This window comes from Corvus cornix, chromosome 1 (genome assembly GCF_000738735.6).
Source record: "Corvus cornix cornix isolate S_Up_H32 chromosome 1, ASM73873v5, whole genome shotgun sequence".
NCBI classification, from domain to species: Eukaryota; Metazoa; Chordata; class Aves; order Passeriformes; family Corvidae; genus Corvus; species Corvus cornix.
In genome coordinates this window covers 86,426,844-86,449,181 of record NC_046332.1, presented here as the reverse complement: position 1 = coordinate 86,449,181, position 22,338 = coordinate 86,426,844, and the positions used below count along the sequence as shown (strand labels likewise).

Below are 22,338 nucleotides of genomic sequence, written 5' to 3'. Positions count from 1 at the left end.
GAAACTGATTTATTTTAAGTGAGTTTTGCACTTGCTTGTAATTTATATTTAGGAACATTATTGTGATCAGAATGGCAAAAATAATTAGTGTATGAAGAACTCAAACTAGCGGAGCAGAATAATGGACAGTGGCAGCTCCAGAATATGTGGTATAATATTTTGCTAAACTGGAATGTTTTAAAATTGTTGAAAATGTCAATTAAATTTTGAATTTATAGTTTGGAAAGAAACCTTTTTCCCCAGACACTTGAAGATTTGTCTGAACATTTTTTTACTTCATATTTGATTTTTTAATGATTCATCCCATATAGTGAGGTGCTTCTAATGCAAATCAGATTATTATGAAAACTCTCCTATCTGGACAAAAGGAATGTGTAGAGCAAATTTTCTTATACTGAAAAAAGAGTTGATTTTTCCTTACCTCATCCTTTAATATGAATTGTGCAACTTCATAAAATTTTTTGCAGGAAAATGGTAGCCAAAACTATCATTCATCAAGATAAATGTCTGCCTGAACACATGAAAATAGAGGTATTGTTATGACCGTATAGAACAGGGTTTTATAGTGAAAACTCTTACATGAGTGCTTCCTGTACTTAGAACTATTCTGAAAGTTTTAAGTATTTCCAGTTTACTGTGAATTCTGTACAGATGTCATAGCATTACGTTGCCTCAATTTTTAATTAATTCCAAAGAATAGATCAAGGCTGACTGGATTAGCTGTTGTAGTAGAAATAATTGTGTCAAATTACAGGGACTTGAAGAAGAAACTGTGAAGCTGAAGTCTAAGACAAGACAAAAATGTCAAATATTTGTGACTCACAAAAGCCAAAAGGTAATTGCAAGATCAGACATCACAGGATTTTATTATCCAGGTATCTATTTTTGTCCACATTTTCAATATTATTTAGTGTTCCTTAATACTGATAAAACATAAGTTATGGTCATAATTAGCTACTTCTTTTTTAATGAGATTTAATATTACATGTGTATATTCATGAAAAATGATAATATATTTTGTATGTGCACATATATATACATTTATAAGAAGACATTCATTTTGTAAAGTTGGAGAGCAATGATATGTTTGTCTATGAAAAGTATGGAAGGAAACTGTAAGCCAAGCTTTTGCATGTGTTCAAAAAGATCACTAAATGCTGCTGCCTTTTCGTTGAGTTTTAAGCCAGAATGATTAGTAGGTAAAACTGAGTTCTACTGTTTCTTAAGAAAAATATTCTCTCTGTGTATGTGTTTATTTTTGTGTTGCCTTTACTTGTTTGGTTGGGTTTTTATTCAATTACATATTTTTAACTGTGGTAGTAGTTTTATTATGTTAACTGTCAGTTTTATTATGTTAACCTGATCAGCTTAAAAATTTCAGACCTGTGCTTGAAAAAGACTTCATTTTCTTTTTATAGCATTACTAAGAATGATTAGTAAGGCATGGGGTTTTAGGTACAAATGTCTCCATTGCCCTAGCACAGCTTACTGTAGCTAAATGAAAATTAAGAATGTATAGTATAGACATGTTTGACCTCAGTGATATGTGACAGCCTATAGGATTTTTTTACAAAATAATTACCACAAGGGGTGAAAGAAACATAATTTGAATATTTTATTCTGTTGTTTTTCAGGAACTGTGATAAAGAATATCAGTTCTACCTGTGCACTTGTTGACTTCAGCAATGGGGAGAGCTGTGATGTCCCTGTCAAGTTCACTATACCTGTGGGAGGTGCTATGCCATGCCCACATCTGCAGGTGAAAAACTGTATTTTTTCATGATTGCAAATATGCATTTTATATTTAGTTTATTTGCTCAGACCTAGAATGAATTACACATTTTTAAAAAATAGTTTAAATACATCTATTTATCTTAAAGAAAAGATTTTAATTATAGTAATATTGTGCTATATCAACATGAAGTTTTTCATTTGCTTGAAGCTTGTTTTCATTGTAATCCTATTCCTTTGTTTATCAAAATTATGTATTCTAAATTAATCTATATTGTTTTCTTTATAAAACATTAATATTTCCCCAGCCATATTAAAAAGGTGAGCTTTTTATTAGCAGAATTGTTTCCTAGCACATAGATTATAAATGTAAGAGAACATTTTATACTTAGTGTGATTTACAGCAGGTTTTAACCCTTTGGTTTCCACAACATGTTTTAAATCCAGCAATTAACCATATACTAAGGCAAATAAGAGTAATTAAAAAAAATACAATCCCTGTTCTATTTCTGGTTTCTTTTAAAATGATAGAATGATGATTCATGTGAAAATATCTTAGTAGTTACTTTTTTTGTCTTGTAAATGTCACAAGTTACATGGCTCTAGCATTGATGCTTTCCTCATGTGCAGGTTGGAGACTATGTGTTTGCCAGAACTGGGACACAGGCAGGAAATGAATATTATGTACCTGCCATTGTCATAGCAACACCAGAGAGGGTGGAAACAGGTGACAAACTCTACACGGTACTGATGTTCAACAACAGGGAAGTAAGTAAACCTAGAAAATTATACCAGTCTGGCAATTTTACCATTATTCTGTTTTTGAAGAGGCAGAGAGAATTTTCCAGGCTAATGAGTTCACTGTCCCAATCCAGGTCTCCAGCTAACCGGAGTAAATCAGATTTCAGAGTGCAATGAAGACCTCATGTAATAGACCTGAACAAAGAAATTCTGTAGGATAATTTATTCTTAAATCATACTCTGTTCTTTCTTCTTTAATACATTTGGTGGCTTTCACAAGTTCCATGCTTCTAAAATAAGAAACATAGGAAGTTTTAACACAGTCAGTATAGTCTGAAATTAATTTAATTACGTTTGTTTGGTTTGTTTTTGTTTGTAAGCCATTATAATTTTACTGCATTTTTCATAGCATGTATTAAAGCAAATTTACTTTGTACTTGAACATTTTATATTAATTATCTTTATTAGAGGCTGATTACAGTTCCATTTAAACAGCTGACTTTTTATGCATGTGTATCTTCGTTGCTTTTGAGATTTCAGTTTAAATTAGATGAATGTTGATTGTGTTATTGCAGGAACACTGTGTAAGAAGCGAGCTCATTAAAATCAGCCAGACCAAGTATGCCTATTCGTGTCAGTACATAAGAATGGTGCAGATGGTGGATTATGAGATGTGAGTATGTTTGAACCTAAAAATGCCAAATTTTTAAAATGTGAATCATAAATGTTGCACTTGGAGTTCAGCTATGCTGTCAGGTTTCCATACGTAGTACTCTTAACTACAGCTATTGTGAACTGGCTTACTCTACGCATGCAACTAAGTTTATATGAGAATTTATTGCCCTATTTTCATTTTGGAAACATTGGTGGGATGTGATGGTTTGAAGCTGAGTCCCAGGAAGTTGTTAAGAGGATTGCTGAAAGGTGAGATGGAGTTTCTATTTGTTGTAGACCTTATTTTCCTTTTAAGATACTTCTTGTTATGTAAAGCTACACATTAAATTGCAATTTTTTTCTAAGATACTTGTTCATCTTCTGGGCTTAAAACTGGAGAATGACAGAGAGAGAAGTGTGTAAGATGAGTATGAGCCCTTACTTAGGTTCTGCAGAATTGATGTGCAGCAGGATGTGAAGTGTCCACTGAAAATGCAGTGGTTCCAAGTGATTGTGGATTACATTTTCGTCTTGTATTAAGTTCTAGTTTAATCCAGTTGAAATAGCATTGAATTGTGACATCCTTCAGAGCACCAACAACCTCAGAGAGCTAGAAACAACAAACCTTAGGAAGGACAGTAAGATCAGAACAATCATCTAGGAATATTTCTCCAGAATATATTCCCGACCTACAATAATTTGGGATTTAAAAAATCTCTGAAGCAGAACTGGAGTCTCTGTATTAATCAACCGTAATGGAATTTTCTTCCATGAATTTGTGCAGTTACTTTTTTGAAACCATGTAAATCTTCATCATCCATAGCTTCTTCCCAGGGGGAGTCCCACAGTTTCACATTTTGTGTGAGAAAACATAATTTTGTTTTGAATCTTCCATTTGCCTTGACATCCCACAGGATGAAGGATTTCCTCTTCCATGTAGTATGAGCACTGCTGCCAAAGAATTGTATAATCTCCATCATGGGAAGTTTATTTCCAAGAGGTTGCATGAACAGGACAAATCACAGAATCACAGAATTAGCTTGGTTGGAAAAGACCTTTGAGATCATTGAGTCCAACCTATGACCCAACACCACCTTATCACCTAAACCATGGCACTGAGTGCCACATCCAGTCTTTCCTTAAACACCTCCCTGACTCCACCATCTCCCTGAGCAATCATGCCAATGCCCAGCCTCTCTTTCTGTGAAGAATTTCTTTCTAATGTCCAGCCTAAACCTCTCCTGGCGCAGCTTGAGGCTGTGTCCTCTTGTCCTGTTGCTGGTTGCCTGGGAGAAGAGCCTGACCCCCATCTGGCTGCAACCTCCTTTCAGATAGTTGTAGAGAGAAATAAATTCCACCATTAAAGGCAATTTCAGATCACAGAATCATAGGCTGGGTCAGATTGGAAGTGACCACAGTGGGTCATTTGGTCCAACCTCCAAGTGGGGTCGCTGTAGAGGACATTGCACAGAATTGCATCCAAATGATTGAATATCTCCAATGAGGAGGCAGCACACCCTCTCTGGGCAACCTGCTCCAGGTGCTTGGTCACCCACAGATGTTCTTAATTTCCATTGAAAGGTTCCAGTATGATCATCATCATTAAAGACTACATCTAAAAATTATGGGTGAGGGTACCAGTTGTGGGCGAATCTATGGATTCTCTGAGAATGATGGAATGAAAAGCAACTAAGATTCAAGTCCTGTGATTCCCACATATTTTCTAGTAGTGACCCCAGCACAGTTTAAAACTCAAATTTCCACCAGCTTGCAGCCACAGCACACAAACAAATGCCATCTCTTAACTGAGCAGAATTCCACATCTTGAAACACATCGATGCCTTTTCCCGGGCCACAACACTGATATGATGTAGCCTCTTCTCACCTAAAAGCAAACCTGAAGACCACGGTTTCCTTCTTAATGCATACAACCAGTTGGAAAGGGGCAAGTATATTACTGGTCTGAGTTCCAGCAAATTCAGCAGCAGTCTTTCCCTTCCACTGAGTTGGATTGTATTCTAAATGAGGTACCATATTAAGAGAAGAGGTGATTAATGTATAAGCAATAAGAATAGGGTCCATTCTACATGGATGTACATGCTTTGTTGCATGAAAATGTGCTTTAATACAAAATATTTGCTCTCCAAAGAGAATTTATTAGCAAACTGACTTGCCATTTTTATGTAAAAATGAGGAAAAAGTTGAGCTATGCACTGGCAAACAGAGGAATTCTCTGGAGAATTAACTGAAATGAATGTACTAAATTGAGTTTCCATTAGAACCCCTTCCTTTTAAGAGGGCATGAAAGTGTGCTTTCCAATGAAACTTGTTATTTATTACATTTCTGAAAGAAATCCCTACCTCCTATGTCATACTTTGAGGGGAACACTGCAGCATATTGCTCATGGGTGTGCACAGATCTAATGAGAAAGTGCTATTGAATTGAAAGTGATATTGTTGATAGGAACAATGTAAAAGCATAATTTAATTGGAAAAGAATCAAAAACTCTGAATGCAATATGATATTAGAACCTCAAAAAGAGACAAACCCTTTGTGTTAAGTCCTGGAGTAGTAAGGGATAAAAAAATTAAAAGGCATATCCCAGCTTCCCATGTTGACAAAGTCCACAGTACATGTAGATGTATTACAATGGCTTGGCTAACTCCAGCTCTGACTTCTTTGGGATTGTCTTTTAAGGTTTTTGTGGTGTGTATTAGGGATTATGTGTAATTGACTGATCTTTAGAGGTACTAATATATCTCTCATGACTTTAGTATCAGACATTAGCAGCTGTTTGGGGTATTTTCCTGCCATCACTGTGGAAAGAAATAATTGTGGCAGAACAAACATTTGCAAATGTAGCTAACAAGTTCTATATGCAAAGAAAAACACTGTGTGATCTGGACCCACACACCTAAAGAGCATTACTGCCCACATCCTTTTCTGGAGTCATAAGAGACAGATAAGATTAAGGGCCAGAGCCCTGTTTTAGGCTATCTTTCACTGATTCTATAAGTAAAAGGGAAACTGAATTGTAGGACATTTATAGCCCTGTCAAATGGTAAAGAGTGTGATTAGTCGTTCTCTTGTCAGTACTGTGAGATGTGGAAAAAGGTGAAATCTATGTCTTGTTAAAGAGAAGTTATGATATGTGTGCTTTTAGCTTTGTGAATTTCCTTTTCTGCTTTTCTAGCCTGGATGGTGAGACCACAAAGCCCTGCCCTCTCCCACCTGTGGAAGATGAAGGAGGAGAAGAGGCAAAGAAAAGTATTGTAAAAGAAAAGAGGGGAAAAAAGAAAAAGAAGAGGACAACAGTAGACAAAAGGCATCCCAGGGAGAAGATGTCAGACTTTGATGATCTTTTGTTTGTCTCCAAAAGTGAAGTAAAACAGAGAGGAAGAAATTCACTGTCTAGCAATGAGGAAGAATTTAGATGTAAAGAAGTAGCTCTGGAAAAGTATAAGTATTAGGAATTAAACAGTTCTGATGGGCCTTTAGCTATTACCCACACAAGGACTTGGTTTCTACACTTCTGGGTGTTAGCCAAGTTAGCTTTTCCATGTCCTATATGATGAAATTCTTTCACCTCCTTTAGAAACTGTTCTTGACACTTTCTCGGCATGTGTTTTCACAGCAAGGGCAAGAAATGAATAAAGCTATTTCCAGCATATGCCGCCTTAATTTCCCTAACAGTTGTAGTAGCAGTAAGGATGCAGTGACACCAAACCTTAGTACCTGCTTGTGAACAGAGTATATATTCCAGTCCCTCTACTGTTTGTTCTGTGTTAGATGAAAGTCTATATTGCAGGTACTAAATTATTGCACCTGTAGCTCAGTGCTTCAGAGGTTAAATTGCTTTTGGTGTATGAGCTAGCTCAGTTAAAGCTGAGAGCAGTACCTATACTCCTTGTCACTCTGCAGCAGAGACTGGGCTAGTGTAGGCCTGCCATTACATGCCAGTCAGCTCTTCATTTTCAAGATCCTACTGTCAGTGGAAAGATAACAGGGTTTTTATCCTTACTTGCTAGGTGTATCTCCTTGTACCATTTAAAATATGTTCTCAACAGCCTCATTATTTATTTACTTCCAGAAGTAATGGGTTATAAATTCACTCAATCATCATGTTGTCAATCAACTTGAATTGGCTCCTCTGAACATTCCTTTTGTGTTCTCACTCATCCTTTAAAGATTGCCTGCAAATTCCATTTACATTGCTTATAGTGGGTGTTATGGTGCCCATTACATAATGGGCATTTTAAGAGTGGCTTGATCAGAATTATATGAGAGCAGAGGTGTTGGGCTTGTCCAGTGAGAGACCATGGTTTCCAAAGATGGGCTACGTCACTGGAAATGTTCAGTTGTCCAAGAGCCTTCCTCTTGGACATTTTGAGATGCAGATGCTGAGGAAATGTGAAATAATGCTACTGTGATCAGCAAGTCCTGTAACTGATTCCATGCAGCTTGGAGGAAAGGTTACACAAGACCAGTGGTTATCTACACATTTTAATTCTGCCTAGACTTAGCAAATAATCTCATAGTATTCTAACAGGCTTCAATGTGGTATGCAGGTCGAATACGTCTCTTCTTGTGACACCATCAGTATTGAATATGTTTTTCTTCTTTTTCCTAAAGTTTATTTTCCTTTACATATCCTTCTGTGTTTTATCAGAAAAGAAAAAGTCAGAGAGGTGATAAAGATGTTAAGTAACACTATATGGTCATCCTCACATGGTTTCATTAGATACCTCTTTATCCAGTCTCTGTACGTGACTGTGTATTTCTCCTCTTTGGGTGTAGATAGTTACTCCATTTTCATACCATGCAAACGTTTCACAGCGCTCTGTGTATATAATTTTGTAAGTTATATCAAATGTGTTACCTGGCCCCTGACATACACATCTATTTGAACTGTGTTAATGGTGGATTTCATTTTAAAGATGAAGAGAACAAAGAAAACAAATTTGCCTGGCATTGCTTTTTCCTTCTGCGCAACTTCCAGTCAAGTATGAACTATTAGTTTATACTTACTGCTTGGCAGTTCAATATGTGTTGAGCACCAGATCTGTGAGTTTCACTTTTCCTTAGAAGTTGTCATATTTGATTACAGTGATGTGAGTAGGTGTTAAATAACATGGATGAGAAGTTGGGAAGCCCTGCCATTTTAATGAATTATTCAGTTAGTCTCTGTGGACCAGATATTAAAAATATTAGGTATCTAACAATGGACTTTCCCTTCATGGAGTTTTTGCAATGCTGAAATAAGGCTGGATATTCAAGTCAGGAGCCTAAATTGCACAAGTGAGGTAAAATACCCTGTTTTCCTCTTCAGACCCCTGTATCACTCTGATACAAATGCTGCCTTTCATACGCTGGACACACCAGTGTTCATCAGAGTCATCCCTTTCCAGGTTTTCCTAGTATTTGCTTTCATTACTTCATTATTTTTAGATTGTTTATAACAAAGGCAGATTTTTAAAACAGTCAGCATGTCAGAGAAATGTTTTGAATAGCTGTAATAATTACTTTTGTAGTTAAATGTTTTGTATATGTTATATACATATAACATAAAATGTTACACTTTTTTTTTTATATTTCTAAATGCAGTCTGTTAAACTGAGTTTATCTGAAAGATGTCTATTCCTCCCACATATTCTTTTCCTTGTAATATCAAATACGTAAATAATTTCGATATCTTTTAACTTTTGAAAAAGCTCAATAGTCCTGATCTGTTTGACTGAAGTAAAGGCATTTTCTTCATCTTTATATAAATGTTTTCCCTATGTGTGTATTGTGTAATGCATTAAAAACATTTAATGCCATCAGCATTTCTTGCATTTCTTTTCTAAAGGTTTGTCTTGTCACTTCTTACGTCCAGATACATATATATGCACACACACACATATACATATATATATTTAGTAATCTGACTGGGCTATGTTTTATAACTAACTGATGTGTTAATCAACACTTCTGTCTTCGTTTCTGCTGACTTCACGTGTACATTCATCTCTTATATGAGGATGTAAGTTCTCCTAAACTTGAATGAGAATTGCCAGATCCTGAGATGGATTTTTGTGCTCCCCAAATAATGTGGATTCAGCTACATCGCTCTTATATACGTGGTTGACGAAGCTTTGTATTTCCATAAAGCCTTATATTTCCACAGAGCTGTGGGCCCTTTATGAATTAAGGAGGCATTTTGGGCTGTTTGTGGTTTGGTTTATGCTCAGCTAAAATATTTCTGATTGTTAAGAGGAATTAACAGCCCATTCCTGCTGGTCCCACTTGCAGAAACAACATAAACAGGAGTGAATAAAGATTAAGTAATTGTGTTCGTCATTTAACATATATTAGCTTCATTATTGTGTTGAAGTGAATTGTCTTATTTCTTCCAGAACTACTATATTTGAACCATTATTATTTTGATGTGTATGCTTGCCACTCTTACTGTTTCAGTTAGCTCTGTGTGTTTATAAGAGAGCAAATGAAGGCCTGGCAAATTCTTACTGACTCTTGGCTAATGATTCTTTGTCTTGGTAACTCAAATAATACTATTTGATGTAACAAGATCGTTGATACTTAACTCTGTCCTTGGTTATTGCAATAGTTGTTTTTATAGATGCAATAAAATTGTGTATCTCTTTCTGTAGAAAAATTCTTCTGTCTTTCTAGTTTTCTCTCTCTTCTGTAATGCCTAAAATCAATGTTCATTCCACATGACTTCCTTGTCAATTTTCTAAAATGTGTATCTAGTAAAAACAAAATAAATCAGAAAAAAATTTGGAGTGAAGTACAGGTATGATACACAGTAATATTCTGCACTGCTTGATGCATTAGCAAATAATCACTATGAGAGCCAAAATCTCAATTTCATTTATAATGAGATGTGACTTGAAGCAATTATGCTGATAATTACTGTAACTGCCAATAGGGGGTAGTTGGGAGGCCTTTGAAAATGAACATTTTCTATCCTTTCCTGTGGCAAACATAGTTCCTCTGAATTGGGTTCAAGAGTGGAGCAGCTGTGGCACCTGGCATTCTAGTGGATTGGCTAGATTTCCCACAGTAGGATTTCCCATTTTTAGCACCCACTCATTTTCCAGTCTCATTTTCCATCTAGTCCATTCAGCATTTGGAGAAGGCTATCATAATAAAGCAGTGTTCCCATCTGTTGGTCATGGCTTGTTTAACGAGCAGTTGATGTCAATTCAGCTATGCCTGCATCTGTTCCTTACTGCAGCTGTGTGTGGCTAAGGGCTCCCCAACAGCTGCCAGATTTAGCTTTTGTTTGTCTCTTGATACCACGTTACAGCTTGGCCAGAAACATTCTGTCTTCTCTCGGGATTGTCTGCTCATGGAAAGAGGAAAGTGTGCTAAACTCTCCATCTCCTTCCCCATAAAGAATGAAACATGGGGACAGGCAAGGGAAAAAAGTGCAGTTCCATTGTTTTAGGAGGCATGTTTGGGGGTATCTGAGGGCAGAGGTGGAGGACAGTTCAGTCCAGATCCTAGGAGCAAGACCAGAATGGGTTCTTTCAGCATCTTAGGAAGAAACACAAAGAGCCTGTGCACTGGCTAAAGGAAATAAACAGCTTGTGAACTGTGTGTGGTGGGGAACACTCATTTAGCAGTGCAGCTTCCACTTTACTCATGGAAACACTATGGCCACAAAACCTTGTAGTATTTTAGTCTGGCAATGCTTTTGTACTGCAGACAGACAGGACACAGTCAGAAATTTCCTGACACTTACACACGGGAACTCTAGATTTCTGTCTCTTAGGGTGCTGAAGAAGAATCAGAATGCTCCTTTTGTGTGTGTAAGTGCTGATGGTGCACAGTCATTAGGCAGTTTTCAAAGGCACACTTTTAAGCTGCAGTGTCAAGAGTTTAAGTGGTAGCTATGGATGAAAATCACTCCTAAAACGAATCATAGTCAGGTCTCATACTCTATATATTCAATCTGTGCTGCTGCTTTCCCAGCCTGTACATCATATACTTATCCTTCTTTATTCTTCTGATTCCTTCCACTGTTTTGTTTTCTACTACACAAGTTCTTACATGATCCTTGAAAATCAAAGTTTGAAGCAAAATAGAGTATATGCTTTTGTTTACTTTGTTTCTTCCTGTTTTATTCTCTTTCATTTTTCCTCCAGCTTCTGGTGTTTTGTCAGTCATTATGACTGTCATCATTTTGTGCCAGGAGGGTGCCTAGTAGTTGGTGGTCTCATTTGATATGACTAAAAAGTGACTTTTCAGTGACACATAGAAAAGGAAAGAAGATAAGCATGGGTCAGACAAAGGTCCATGTAGCCTGGCCCCTGTCCCCAGCAGTTCCTGGAAGATGATTCCTGAGAAAGAGTAAGATCAAAGGTTGGCCTGTGAATACAACAGCTACAAGCTACAGACTTAGAAAATGAGAATTCTTAAAAATACCTAAAAACAAGACTGGTTTGAACTTGTGAGGATGAAAGCAAAAGATCTTTATGCAAAACTACTGCTCTGTTAACATAGTCATTGAGTTATTTGTTCCATGATAAATTTCAGGGGTGTTTGAACTGTGACATCCAAGTTCATGGTGGGTCAGTGTGTTCTCTCACTAAAGATACCGGTTCTCTCCTAGCATCTTCCCTCTCCATTTCATCATCCTGGTGTTCATCAAGGTGTCAAACTGCAGTTGTTGAGAACTTCACCTTCCAGCTCACTGAAGTCTCCCTGGTGCTTGCACAGTCCAGCTATGGGAAATTCTCCAGAGCCTGGTAAAAGCAACATCCCCAGGGTTATTAGAGTCAGCATGGAGCAGTGAGGATTGGCAAGACAGCCTCAGCACCACTGCACAGAGCAAAGGAAGCTGCAGGAAGGGTGCATGATGAAAGAGCTTGGGAGGAATGGATGAAGCTGAAGACAGGAAAGATTTTTAGCACCTGTAACTGTGAAATTTTAGTTCTTGAATCAAAAATAAACTTATGAATGAATACTAAATTATTTATGATTTTGCAGACTTACTTTGGAGGTATGAAAGAGAAACAGCAGCAGAGGGTCAGCTGTGCTGTTGAAGAGTGTCAATATCAGAAGAGTTGTGAATGGACATTAAAGAAATTCTCAAGCTTGACTCTGCACTTTCCAGGCAGATGAATGTATTTATCTTTACATCTGAAGTAAATGGTGTTGGAAAGATACATTTAAGCAAATAGAAACAGGGAAAATTAAAGTGTACACATGTATACATTGTAACCCAGTGGTACATTTATATTGGGTGAATTCCAGCTTTTATGGTAGTCAGTTTGATTACAGATCTTTTTTGTGTGCATGACACGTTTATAACTGGGTCTGGCTACTGGGATATTGCTCTGCTTTGATGTAGCAGTAATATCTCAGGTCTTGTCTTTTCTGGAGGGAGTTGTGGGTAGGGCAAGGACAGCAGCTACTCCGTTCACGAACAAAACAGATCAAAACCCCCAAAAATTGAATGGGGTAATAAATCATCCCCAAGACATTCTCCCAACAAGATGAATTTTCCATTTGGATTTGCCAGATAGCTGAGCTCGACCAGGAAGGCCTAATTTCAGATTCTTTCAAGGGAGCATAACCAGATCATCAAAAATCCAGGTTGTTGCTTCATCAGACTGCCTCACACAAAGTTGGCAGTGGTGGGGTTTGGGCTGCTGAGACTATGCTCAGACTACATCTTTCTGATTCTTTTCCAACTGCTAAGATGGCACTTTTCCTAGTTGCTCAAGAAACATAGCCTACACAGCAAAAACAACGAAACAAAAGCCCCCTAACAAACAAACAGAAAAGAATTTTCACCTGCATATGTATTTGTCATTCTGGATCAAGCCTTGGACCCAAGGTTGGGACTCAGCCCCTGGCATTCAGCACTGCATGAAAGGGATAGGGAGACAACACCTGTTACCTGTCCTGTTGGTACCAGCTGATAGAATGTCAGGAAAAGTGTTTGAGCCTGAATTCCTTTAGAAAGTCATCAGTAACCTCCTACTCAGTTGTGAAAATGGGAAATCAGATCAATGTACTATCTTCTGAGAAAAAGGGAAGCTTCATGGAAGTTTGGATAACAAACCTTGGCTCAATCTGCACAGGTATGCAATGGACCATTTCCTCCAGGGCTGTTTCCTTGCTTGCCTACAGCTTGGCTGCTGCATAAATCCAGCAACGCTCTGAGAGAGCACATAGCTCCTCTTAATCACACATGCCCACAGCTCTGAGTGCTCTGGGGCCAACTGTAACCCTCTCCTGTTGATAAAACGAGAGTGTTGGCATCAAAGCTGAGGTTTTCCTCCAGCTGGGAGGTGCTTCTCCTGGGAGGGGAGAGTGCTCGCCAGAAAAGGATGCAGGTTTATGCTGAGTGCTCTTGAAAACCGAGCAGTTAGTGATCCCAGTCCTCCTCACAGTGGCCCTGGAGCCAGGCCAACAGCATTAAGCAAGTGCTGTCTCTGCCCAAGCCATGGGACAAGGTTTGCTGATGCGGCCTTGCTGCTTCTGCAGAGACACACCTCAACCCAGCTCAGTAGTGCCCAGGTTTCAATTTAACAGCAAACGTGCTGAAGGGCAAAACTGTGTGAGGGATGATTTCAACACATTGTAAGCTTGGTCTTCTAATTACAGGGCTGTAAGAAAAGGTGAGAAGCAAACAAATACAAACACGTCTGTGGCCTAAACTGAACACCTGCTCTTTTTGCCCAGCTCTTCCGCTCCAAAAGCTATTAAGGTTAGGATCTTAGCACTGGGAGTGTCACCCCTTCCTGTGAAAGCTGCCTCATGTATCAGTCCTTAGCAGGTTTAAAAGAGGTAAGTGTCCATCTCCAGTGGCATTCCCTGCTCCAGACAGTTTCCCTCACAGGTAACTCAGGGCTGAGCATTGCACAGTGCAAGCAGCTGCCTCTCTGCCTGTTTTCCACGTGATCTTAAGTTGCTTGTGGCTTTTGAGGAAAGGATGTTGGGAAATTTGTGACACAGACTTTGATATGTAGTAACAGCTAGCTACATGCACTGATGTTGAGCTCAGATTTGTGACTGTATGCCCACATATATATTTCTGTCCATATATATATTTCTTTTCCACGGGACTCCTGGTTTGATACACGCGTGTTGCAGTATCTGCACTGTAACAACCGTATGCTGAGTTTTTGCTTTGTCAGACAGTGATGAGGAGAATGGAGATCCCTGCACACCTCATCTTTGTTTTATGTTGTACATATGCAGACTTTTTTTTTCCAAACAGATCTGTCAGTCCCCTGAGTCAACCAGAAGCCACCTGACAGTGGCTATTGCATCACTGATGCTGCATTGATCAGCCCAGACAAGAAGCAGCCTGCACCGGTTTAAGACCTACTCTACAATGCTGGAGCTACACAGATGCTCGTAGGCTCAGAGTTAAAGTAGAGCTTGGGTGCTTGTGCCCGAAAACAGAATCCGGGACAGCAGTAAGTAATAAATATCTGGGGATGATGACTTTTCAAGCCCAGCATTCTCCTCAGAGAGATCACTGACGTGACACCTTCCTTGGAGTGTCTTGTTAGCCCCTGCCTGGCGGCACAGCTGGTGCAGTGCGCGGTGCCGCAGTGCCACTGCCTCTCCTGCGCTCTGGGCGCTGCGCTGCCGGAGCAGCTGCTGCAGGCTCTGGCTCTTCAAGTCTTGGGGCACTGCTCTCCCTGCTGGCTGGGATGCTGTGGAACTGTGCTGGGAACATGAGAGGGGTTCCTGCGGGGAGACGGTCTCCTTACATGCCAGAAATTCACAGAATCACCATCTCCCCATGCTCTTTCTAGTACAATATGCTGTGAATCTAGTCACTTTTCACAGCTGCAGTGGAAACCCAAATCTTTAACCAAGAAATGTGTGAGGGGAGTAATTTCAGGCAATGCAGTGAATGCAGACAGCAAATATAGCACAATGGTTTTTTGTTTTCTTTCTACTATACTTCATGTTTTCAACTTTCTCTGCCTGTCTGCAGAGCCTGGCTTTGTTCTGAGTCTTTTCACGCATCCTGCATTCGTTTACCACCCACAGATGCTGCCTGTTTATTCTCTTCTGCTGTTTTCATTGATCTAACATGAAAGTCACCTTGAACTGCAAGAGCTTTGCCCTTGCTAGGTGTGCAAATTGTTTAAAAAATATAAATACAAGCATACAAAATACAGGGACTAAGCAAGTTTTTGTAGGGATTTCTGTTACAGGAAGTCATGGATACTGAATCTGAGTTGTCCATAAAAAGGCAAGATGTTCTTGGATTTAATTGATAGGTCATAGAATAGTGGCAGACATGACACCAAGGCACAGTGTGTTATACCTTTCAGTATTTATCTTGGTCCTTTTCTTCCTCAACAGAAGTATATTTTGGTGTTTACTGACCATTTTTTAAAATTTACATATTAATGGGTGACATGGGGTAATTTACCCGTAGGTAAACTATAAGAGGTATTGCACCAGAGAAAAAGTCTTCCACAAGAAAATTCCTGCCAGGACTTACCATCAATCTTTATTTTATGCAGCTGTTTTACAGATGAAGGTAACTCAGACCCTTCCTTGACAAAGAAGAGGCAGCACTTTGGCCTAACAGCTTGGTATTGAGTGCCTAAATATCGTTTACACATGAATTTAAAAACATGTTTCCAGACAATTACATTGTGAGTATGCCTGCAGGGCTGGCTGCTGAGTGTTGGCCTGTTTGTTCCCTTAATTAAATATATGGCTAAATGCATTCAGCCATGTTAGCTCTGGCTGGAATGAGCAATGCTGTGCTTGCTGATCCCTTCAGTTCTGCCAGCCCTCATGGTCAGAGAGCAGCTACACTCTGTCACTGTGTGGTTTCAGCCCAAGCACAAAAGCTACACTGACTTCCTTCGTGTCCTCCAGGACAAAAAATAATTTTCTTTGCCTCTTCTTTCTCATTTTCTTACCATGGAATCTTTAGCTTAATTCTGGCTGTAAGAGCAGCAGGAGATTGCAGGTTTTAACTCCATGGAGAGATGGGTTACATTGGAAAGCTTAAGGAGATGTGCTTTTTAATTGGCACAAAACAGCAAAGCCCCAACATATTTCATGGTTGGTGGGAATTTTGGGAATTCTTTCTTTCATAAATGTGTGATATTTTGTGCAGGGTGTCTGATCCACCAAGAGGAACTTTCCTAGTGACAAACTGGCTACTGACTACTAGCCTGTGGTCATTTTTTCTCCCTTTTCTAAGCCTACCCACTTTGTATTGCTTTAAGAGATCAATACAATCAAATGACCAGTCTGACCAGTTCTGACCATTACCTGTACAACTGAGCTGCAAAAGCCTCGAAGTTCACAGCATGCCAAAGCACTGAACACAACATTCCTCACCTCCCACCAGCTGAAACTTTTGTTCCTGTATAAAAGTGACCTTGTGTGTATGTGGTTTGCAGGTGCTTTGGCAAACACCTTTTAACTTCAAAGAAGTCAGGGAGAAGCTGAGAAGACAAGGCCATTCCTGCACAGAAACCAGCAAAGACAGTTCTCAGAATATTTATGCAGTGGTTCTGGCAAAGTTGGTAATAATAAAGAAATTTTTATTATACATTGTACCTACATGCACATCTATTTCTGTTTGGGTTTTTTTTTTCTTGAATTAAACTACGAGCACTTCTACAAGGGCTTTGGACTTCTTACAAGCTGTGTAATGCTGAGCTCAGTGGCACTGCCCTTTTGATCTTCCCAGCAGTGGCCCCAGATAACTGTGAGGGCTTGCTGTTACAGGAGCTCTGGACACCAATGTACATGATTTCAGTTAATTCCCCATAATACTCACCTGGTACTTAAAACTGTACAATACTTTAAAAATGTGTCTCATTTGTGATGTTCATGGGGTTTTACAAACTAACATGTACATTGAAATGTACAAAAATAAAGGTAGTCAAGTTTGTGGTAAGACCCACACTTGCCGATTTTCATCTGAGAGTTGAAATCTAAATGCAAGCACTTGGTCCAGGACACAGATTTAGCATCTAAGTGAATGGAGAGGAGGGAAAGTTCCATGATTCAGGATTTTAGATGTGATGCTCATAAATGCTGTAGCCACAAATATGTTTCCTGAGGAAGTCTAAATAAATTAAGGAGTTTTAAAAATCTCTCAATATATTCTTTCTCTTCAGACCCACAGAATTGAAACAAACAGGATGAAGGCCAGCTGCCTAAACATCAGTCTAGTGCTATCTGAGACGTCTAAGGGTCTCCAAGACATTTGGTTCAGGTTGGCCTATATGATATAAGACTTATTAAAGACTCATTTTGTCTGGCTGCTAGATGCTGGGGGAGATAATCCACAGCACCTAAAATAGCACTGAGCCCTGTCAGTAAAGTCATTCCCTCTGGGGAGTACTGCAGGAGAGGCTTAGGTTTGTTCATTTATATCCATTACCATTTATATCTGCCTAATTATGTGAAGAGTGGAAGAAATTGTTTTGACATTAGGAAACTGCAGAAAACAAAGGCAAATCTAGTGATACTAAGGCATGCCATTAAAAAAAAAAAATCTAATTGAAAACATTTTCTGAGCTGCTACCCAGAAAGTCATCAAAAGAATAATTATCCAATCTGCAAGCCCCACTGAAAAATAATTCAAGTCTCCTAATCAGTCATAAATGACATAAAAATAGGGGGGCAGTCTCTTCTGCCAGGTAACAAATGACAGAATGAGAGGAAATGGCCTCAAACTCCACCAGGAGAGGTTCAGATTAGACACTAGGAAAAAACTTCTTCACTGAAAGGATTGTCAAGCACTGGAGTAGGCTGCCCAGGTAGTGGTGGAGTCACCTTCCCTGGAAATATTTAAAAGACATGTAGATGGCACACCTGGGGATATGGTTTAGTGGTGCCAGGTTAATAGCTGGACTCTGTCTCAGAGGTCTTTTCCAACCTAATTCATTCTAAAATTCTGTGATTTTTAGAGGGGTTTGTTTGCAATTCCTTTTTTTCCTTTACTTTGCTCTTGAGGTGAGGTGATGGACAGGTTCCCTATTGCCATCTACACCGAGACACGGCTGTACTTCCAGCACCTGATTTCTTTTGCTGTGAATTGTATTAAACAGGGCATATTCCACAGAGTGAACTCAAGTTTTCCTTTAAGCTAACACCCTCTACTGTTCACTCTTGCATATTATCCATAAACAAAACATAGCCACAATTAAAGGGACTACTGACTTCAGTGTGGTACAGCAATTTCTAGAGTATTGTCGTAATTTTAGTTTTGTTATTCTTTGAAATGAGTGCAGCAGTGACTTAATCACCTGACCTACCCTACATCTTTCGGAAAAAGCAACATGCTGCAATGTTCCTTTTCAATAGTTTCGATTTAGTATACATGTTTATGATTTATTTTTGAAAATAACTGTGATTCCTACAGTGCCAAGAACATCCTGATCACAATTTGATGTTGTTGAATGCTGGGGCTTTCCTTTAGCAACCAGAAGCTTCTGAAGTTGACTTCTCTCTTTTTTTATGCTGTATTTTTGACATAGTTATGAAAGTTGAATGAAGTTTCCTTGTGTGTGATGATTTCTCACATTTCAAGGTTTTGTGGAGAAGATGGTCCTCTTCTGTACTTAAAGAGTCCATGTGAATGAGTTATCTGAGTCAGAATGGCCATGCAAACCAGACATCTGGCTTGCCTACCTCCGAATTACAGCCACATGCCATTCACCAGCTGCTCCTATACGGATCAGTCCACGCTTTGAGGATAAGGACAACATAAATGAAATAGCCCTAGAATTAAATATTATTTGTCACTCAAAGAAGGCTGCTAAAGCTAAAAGGACTCTTAGTTGTTCTCTAGAAAAGACAGCAGCATGACAATGAAAAGGGCAGGAGAAACTGCAGAGCTCTCCTTCCCAGCTCTCTATTCCTACTCTGAGTAGCGTGACACAAGTGTCTGAAGCTCAGTTTTAATCTCCTTATTTTTGCATAAAAACACCTAGCACATCATGCTTTCTAACAATCCCCACCTCCCTTGGGAAGAACAGGGCTTAGGGATCAACTTTAGGAATGCTGCTTGCTAAGGTCATGAAACTTGTCCTTCAGGGCTATTCTTTATATGTAAGGCAATAAATGGGAAGCTAATCTTAATGAATATATTTTGTGAAATCATTCCTTCCCCTCTAACCATTACCAGCATCAAATCAGCAATTATTTGTTGTTCTGTGCACGGGAAGGTGTAAGCATTGTTAAGTCACTCAAGATTTTAGCAGTGTTAATCTCATGAGTTTTTCTGTCTTACTGCCAGCCGCTGAAGCTTTTCTCAAAAACTCTATGGGTCTGTCTCTAGCCCTCAGGAAAACCACTCAGAGTTTCCCCTGAATTTCCTCTGTGCTGAAAAGAAGGCACCATTCTGGGAAATCCCTTTTCTCAATGGCAGCTGTGCTGCCATTTCTCATTTGACTTCCAAGTGACATCGGAAGATTAGTTGCAATCTCTTTGCAGGCTGCTAATCCAGAGTGCTGCATTACAGGGCCCTGACGTCCCTCTGAATATGACATTAATTTGACAAGAAACAGAATAGTGTTCATAGGTGCTACAGAGATATTGGCAAAGACATATTGACACCCCTGCCTTGAGCTCCATAAAAACGGCTGTAACACCCCCAAGGCAATTCCACAGGTCTGCTTGTGGCAAGAGGCACAACTTGATCGTGTTGACGCTGTTTTGTCTCATCCTGTCACTGGCTGCCTGGGAGAAGAGACTGACCCCCACCTGGCTGTACCCTCCTTTCAAGTGGCTGTAGACACCAATAAGGTGTTCCCCCTGAGCCTCCTCTTCTCCAGACTGAACAACCCCAGCTCTGTCAGCTCCTCCTCATAAGTCCTCCTCATTCCTCATGCACTGGCAGTATCAACTTTGAAACTTAGGTTTTGCCGGTAGTTACTGCTATGGATTGTCTTTGACCATTGTACAGGACTTTCAAGTATGTTATTAATTTGTCGAAATAAAACTCCTGTCGGTATGGAACTAGGACAGGCTGGCTTGAAACCAGGATGATTTCACTGTCTTGGTGAATATCTGCATTCTGCTAAGCTCTGATGGGCTATGCCATGCGCTATCACGCCTTAGCCATGTGGGTGTGTAAGCTGAAAGGAGATAGGGCATGGGTAGCCTGGTGCTCACACTACAAAAGAAGGTATCCCCCCAAAGAGAGACAAGAGTCAACCAACAGGAACCTGTCTCTCCCACCAAGATTCCAGTGAGAGCCAGGAACATGCTCAGTTCAGGTACATCAGCAAAGGATGTGCTCCTTTGCTGATGTCACTGACCCCAGCTCTCAGACTGCTTGTTTGTTTAAGCAAAGCCTGTATACAGAATGCTCCCACTGGCAGAGATTTCCTGAGTCTCTGGCTTTGTTTCTATTTCATAAGACAACAGTTCCCACCTGTCCCAGCCAGTGATATTTGTTCTTTAAAAGTGTTTCTTATTTCAGCATTTTGCCTTTGCCTTACCTAACTTGTATGAGGTGGGGAACCATGCTGGGCTGCTCCTGCCGTGCTTTAATCACTGCTCCCGAGAAAGCCTTAGAAAGACATTTAACAGTGCCAGATAAATGAAGATTCAGCAGAACTCAGCACTCTACTGAAATACTGAACTTTCTGTCACATTTTCAAATGCTTGCTTTTTATGACTACTGTAACATGAATATTAGTGAGACATGTCTTGTACATGACATGAGCCTTGTATAAAGTAAATGGAAGTAAAAGGTATTGGCTAAAATAACTCCAAGGCAAATCATAGAATCATAGAATGGTTTGGGATGAAAGGGACCTTACAGATCACCTAGTTCCAACCCCTAAAATGAAGTTGATAGGATTTTTTCTTCTCCTTTTTACTCAGTTGTTGAGGTAAGTCACTGCTATCTGCTATGAGGCATTTGACTACTCAAACTCCCAGTAGCCCTCCTATAGACTTTTCTAAGTTCTTTGATTTCTTCAGTTCTAAGTTTACAACTTGAGACAGTGCTTACAGACAGCAGTTAGAGATTTACCACTCATCATTTGTCTCCTGCATCTCAGGACAGTCCATCACAGCGCCTGTGAAGGCTGTTGTTAGGTCCAAGTAAATATATTTCTGGGTTCATGAAAGAGACGTCTTTAATCTGTGATTACCAACACTTGGCTGCAGACTGTCAGCTGGGTTTCCTCAGACTCATTAGCGAGGCCCAGCAATGGCAGTGACTGCCATCATACAACACAATGGGAAAGGCTTTTAAGCCCTAATTTATATTTCACATAAGTGCCTCTCTTTCCTGTGCTTGCTGCTAATGGACCGTCATTATGTGACTGGAAATGTCAATTTATTCTGTTTGGAGGAGCTGGGCTGTCTCCCTATCAGTGCCTCAGGCCTGACTAGCATTTTGCTGAAATTCCCCTAGAGACAGCAGGATAGTTTTATTTTCACCAAGAGATAGGATTGTCCTGAGAACCAGCATAACAAAATAAGTGCTCTTGTGTATACTTATTATCCGAAGCTAGCCACCTGGGAAACATTAACAAGGCTGCATTTGCAATTGTGTTTGTTTAAACAGAGCAGCACGAAAATTCACAGGAGAATTTCACAGCTCCCTGATCGTCTGTAGCGCTTCTGCGCGGCTCGCGGAGCCCGTGTCTCCGGGCAGTGTGACTCACACCAGGCGATAAGTGAACTCACAGCTCGCCTTGCAGGCAGCAGGAATTTCCACACCTCTCCTAGGCCAGGAGCCAGTGTCCCTGCTGATGGTGACCATGTGCTCCCCATCCCTCGGGGCTCTCTTCTCACAGAGAACGGGGCAGGGGCATCTGGGAAACGCTGTGGGACAAAACTGCTCCAGCTGAGCGAGCGCTCGCTGGGGCCACGGGCGGGAAGGCTCCTCGCCTGTCCATGCCCTGGTCTGCTCTTATGCAAATGCCTCCGTTTACTGTGGCAGGAACACCAAACAGTGCTAGAGGGTTACCTTCATTCTTTGGATAGTTCAGCCTGTAATGGCTTGCATTGTGGTTTTGCCTGGAAAAATAACTGGCTCTAGGTGGATGCTAAGGCCTTCGTCTATGCAACAAGGACCCAACCCTGTTACACCAAAACGTGTGGGATGCTTTTCACTGATTTCAAAGGGGCACAGCAGCTACTTTGCATTCAGCATTTATTTTTACTCAATCCAGGTAAAAGCTCACTAATTTTGCTTAAAAAAAACCAGCAGAGTCCTATCTTTCCACCTT

The 22,338-nt window shown here is 39.9% G+C and overlaps 1 protein-coding gene across 2 annotated transcripts in view; it reads left to right on the top strand.

Moving 5' to 3' along the window:
* Positions 1–9,921, top strand: part of VWA3B (von Willebrand factor A domain containing 3B) — a 64,349-nt gene extending 54,428 nt beyond the window's left edge. For both annotated transcript variants that reach the window (XM_039548355.1, XM_039548359.1), the window contains exons 24-28: positions 755–875; positions 1,635–1,759; positions 2,362–2,499; positions 3,048–3,145; positions 6,321–9,921. In XM_039548355.1, coding sequence (XP_039404289.1) covers positions 755–875; positions 1,635–1,759; positions 2,362–2,499; positions 3,048–3,145; positions 6,321–6,597 — 759 coding nt within the window. In that variant the 3' untranslated portion in view covers positions 6,598–9,921. The remainder of the gene's footprint in view (positions 1–754; positions 876–1,634; positions 1,760–2,361; positions 2,500–3,047; positions 3,146–6,320) is intronic.
* Positions 9,922–22,338: the final 12,417 nt, after the last annotated feature.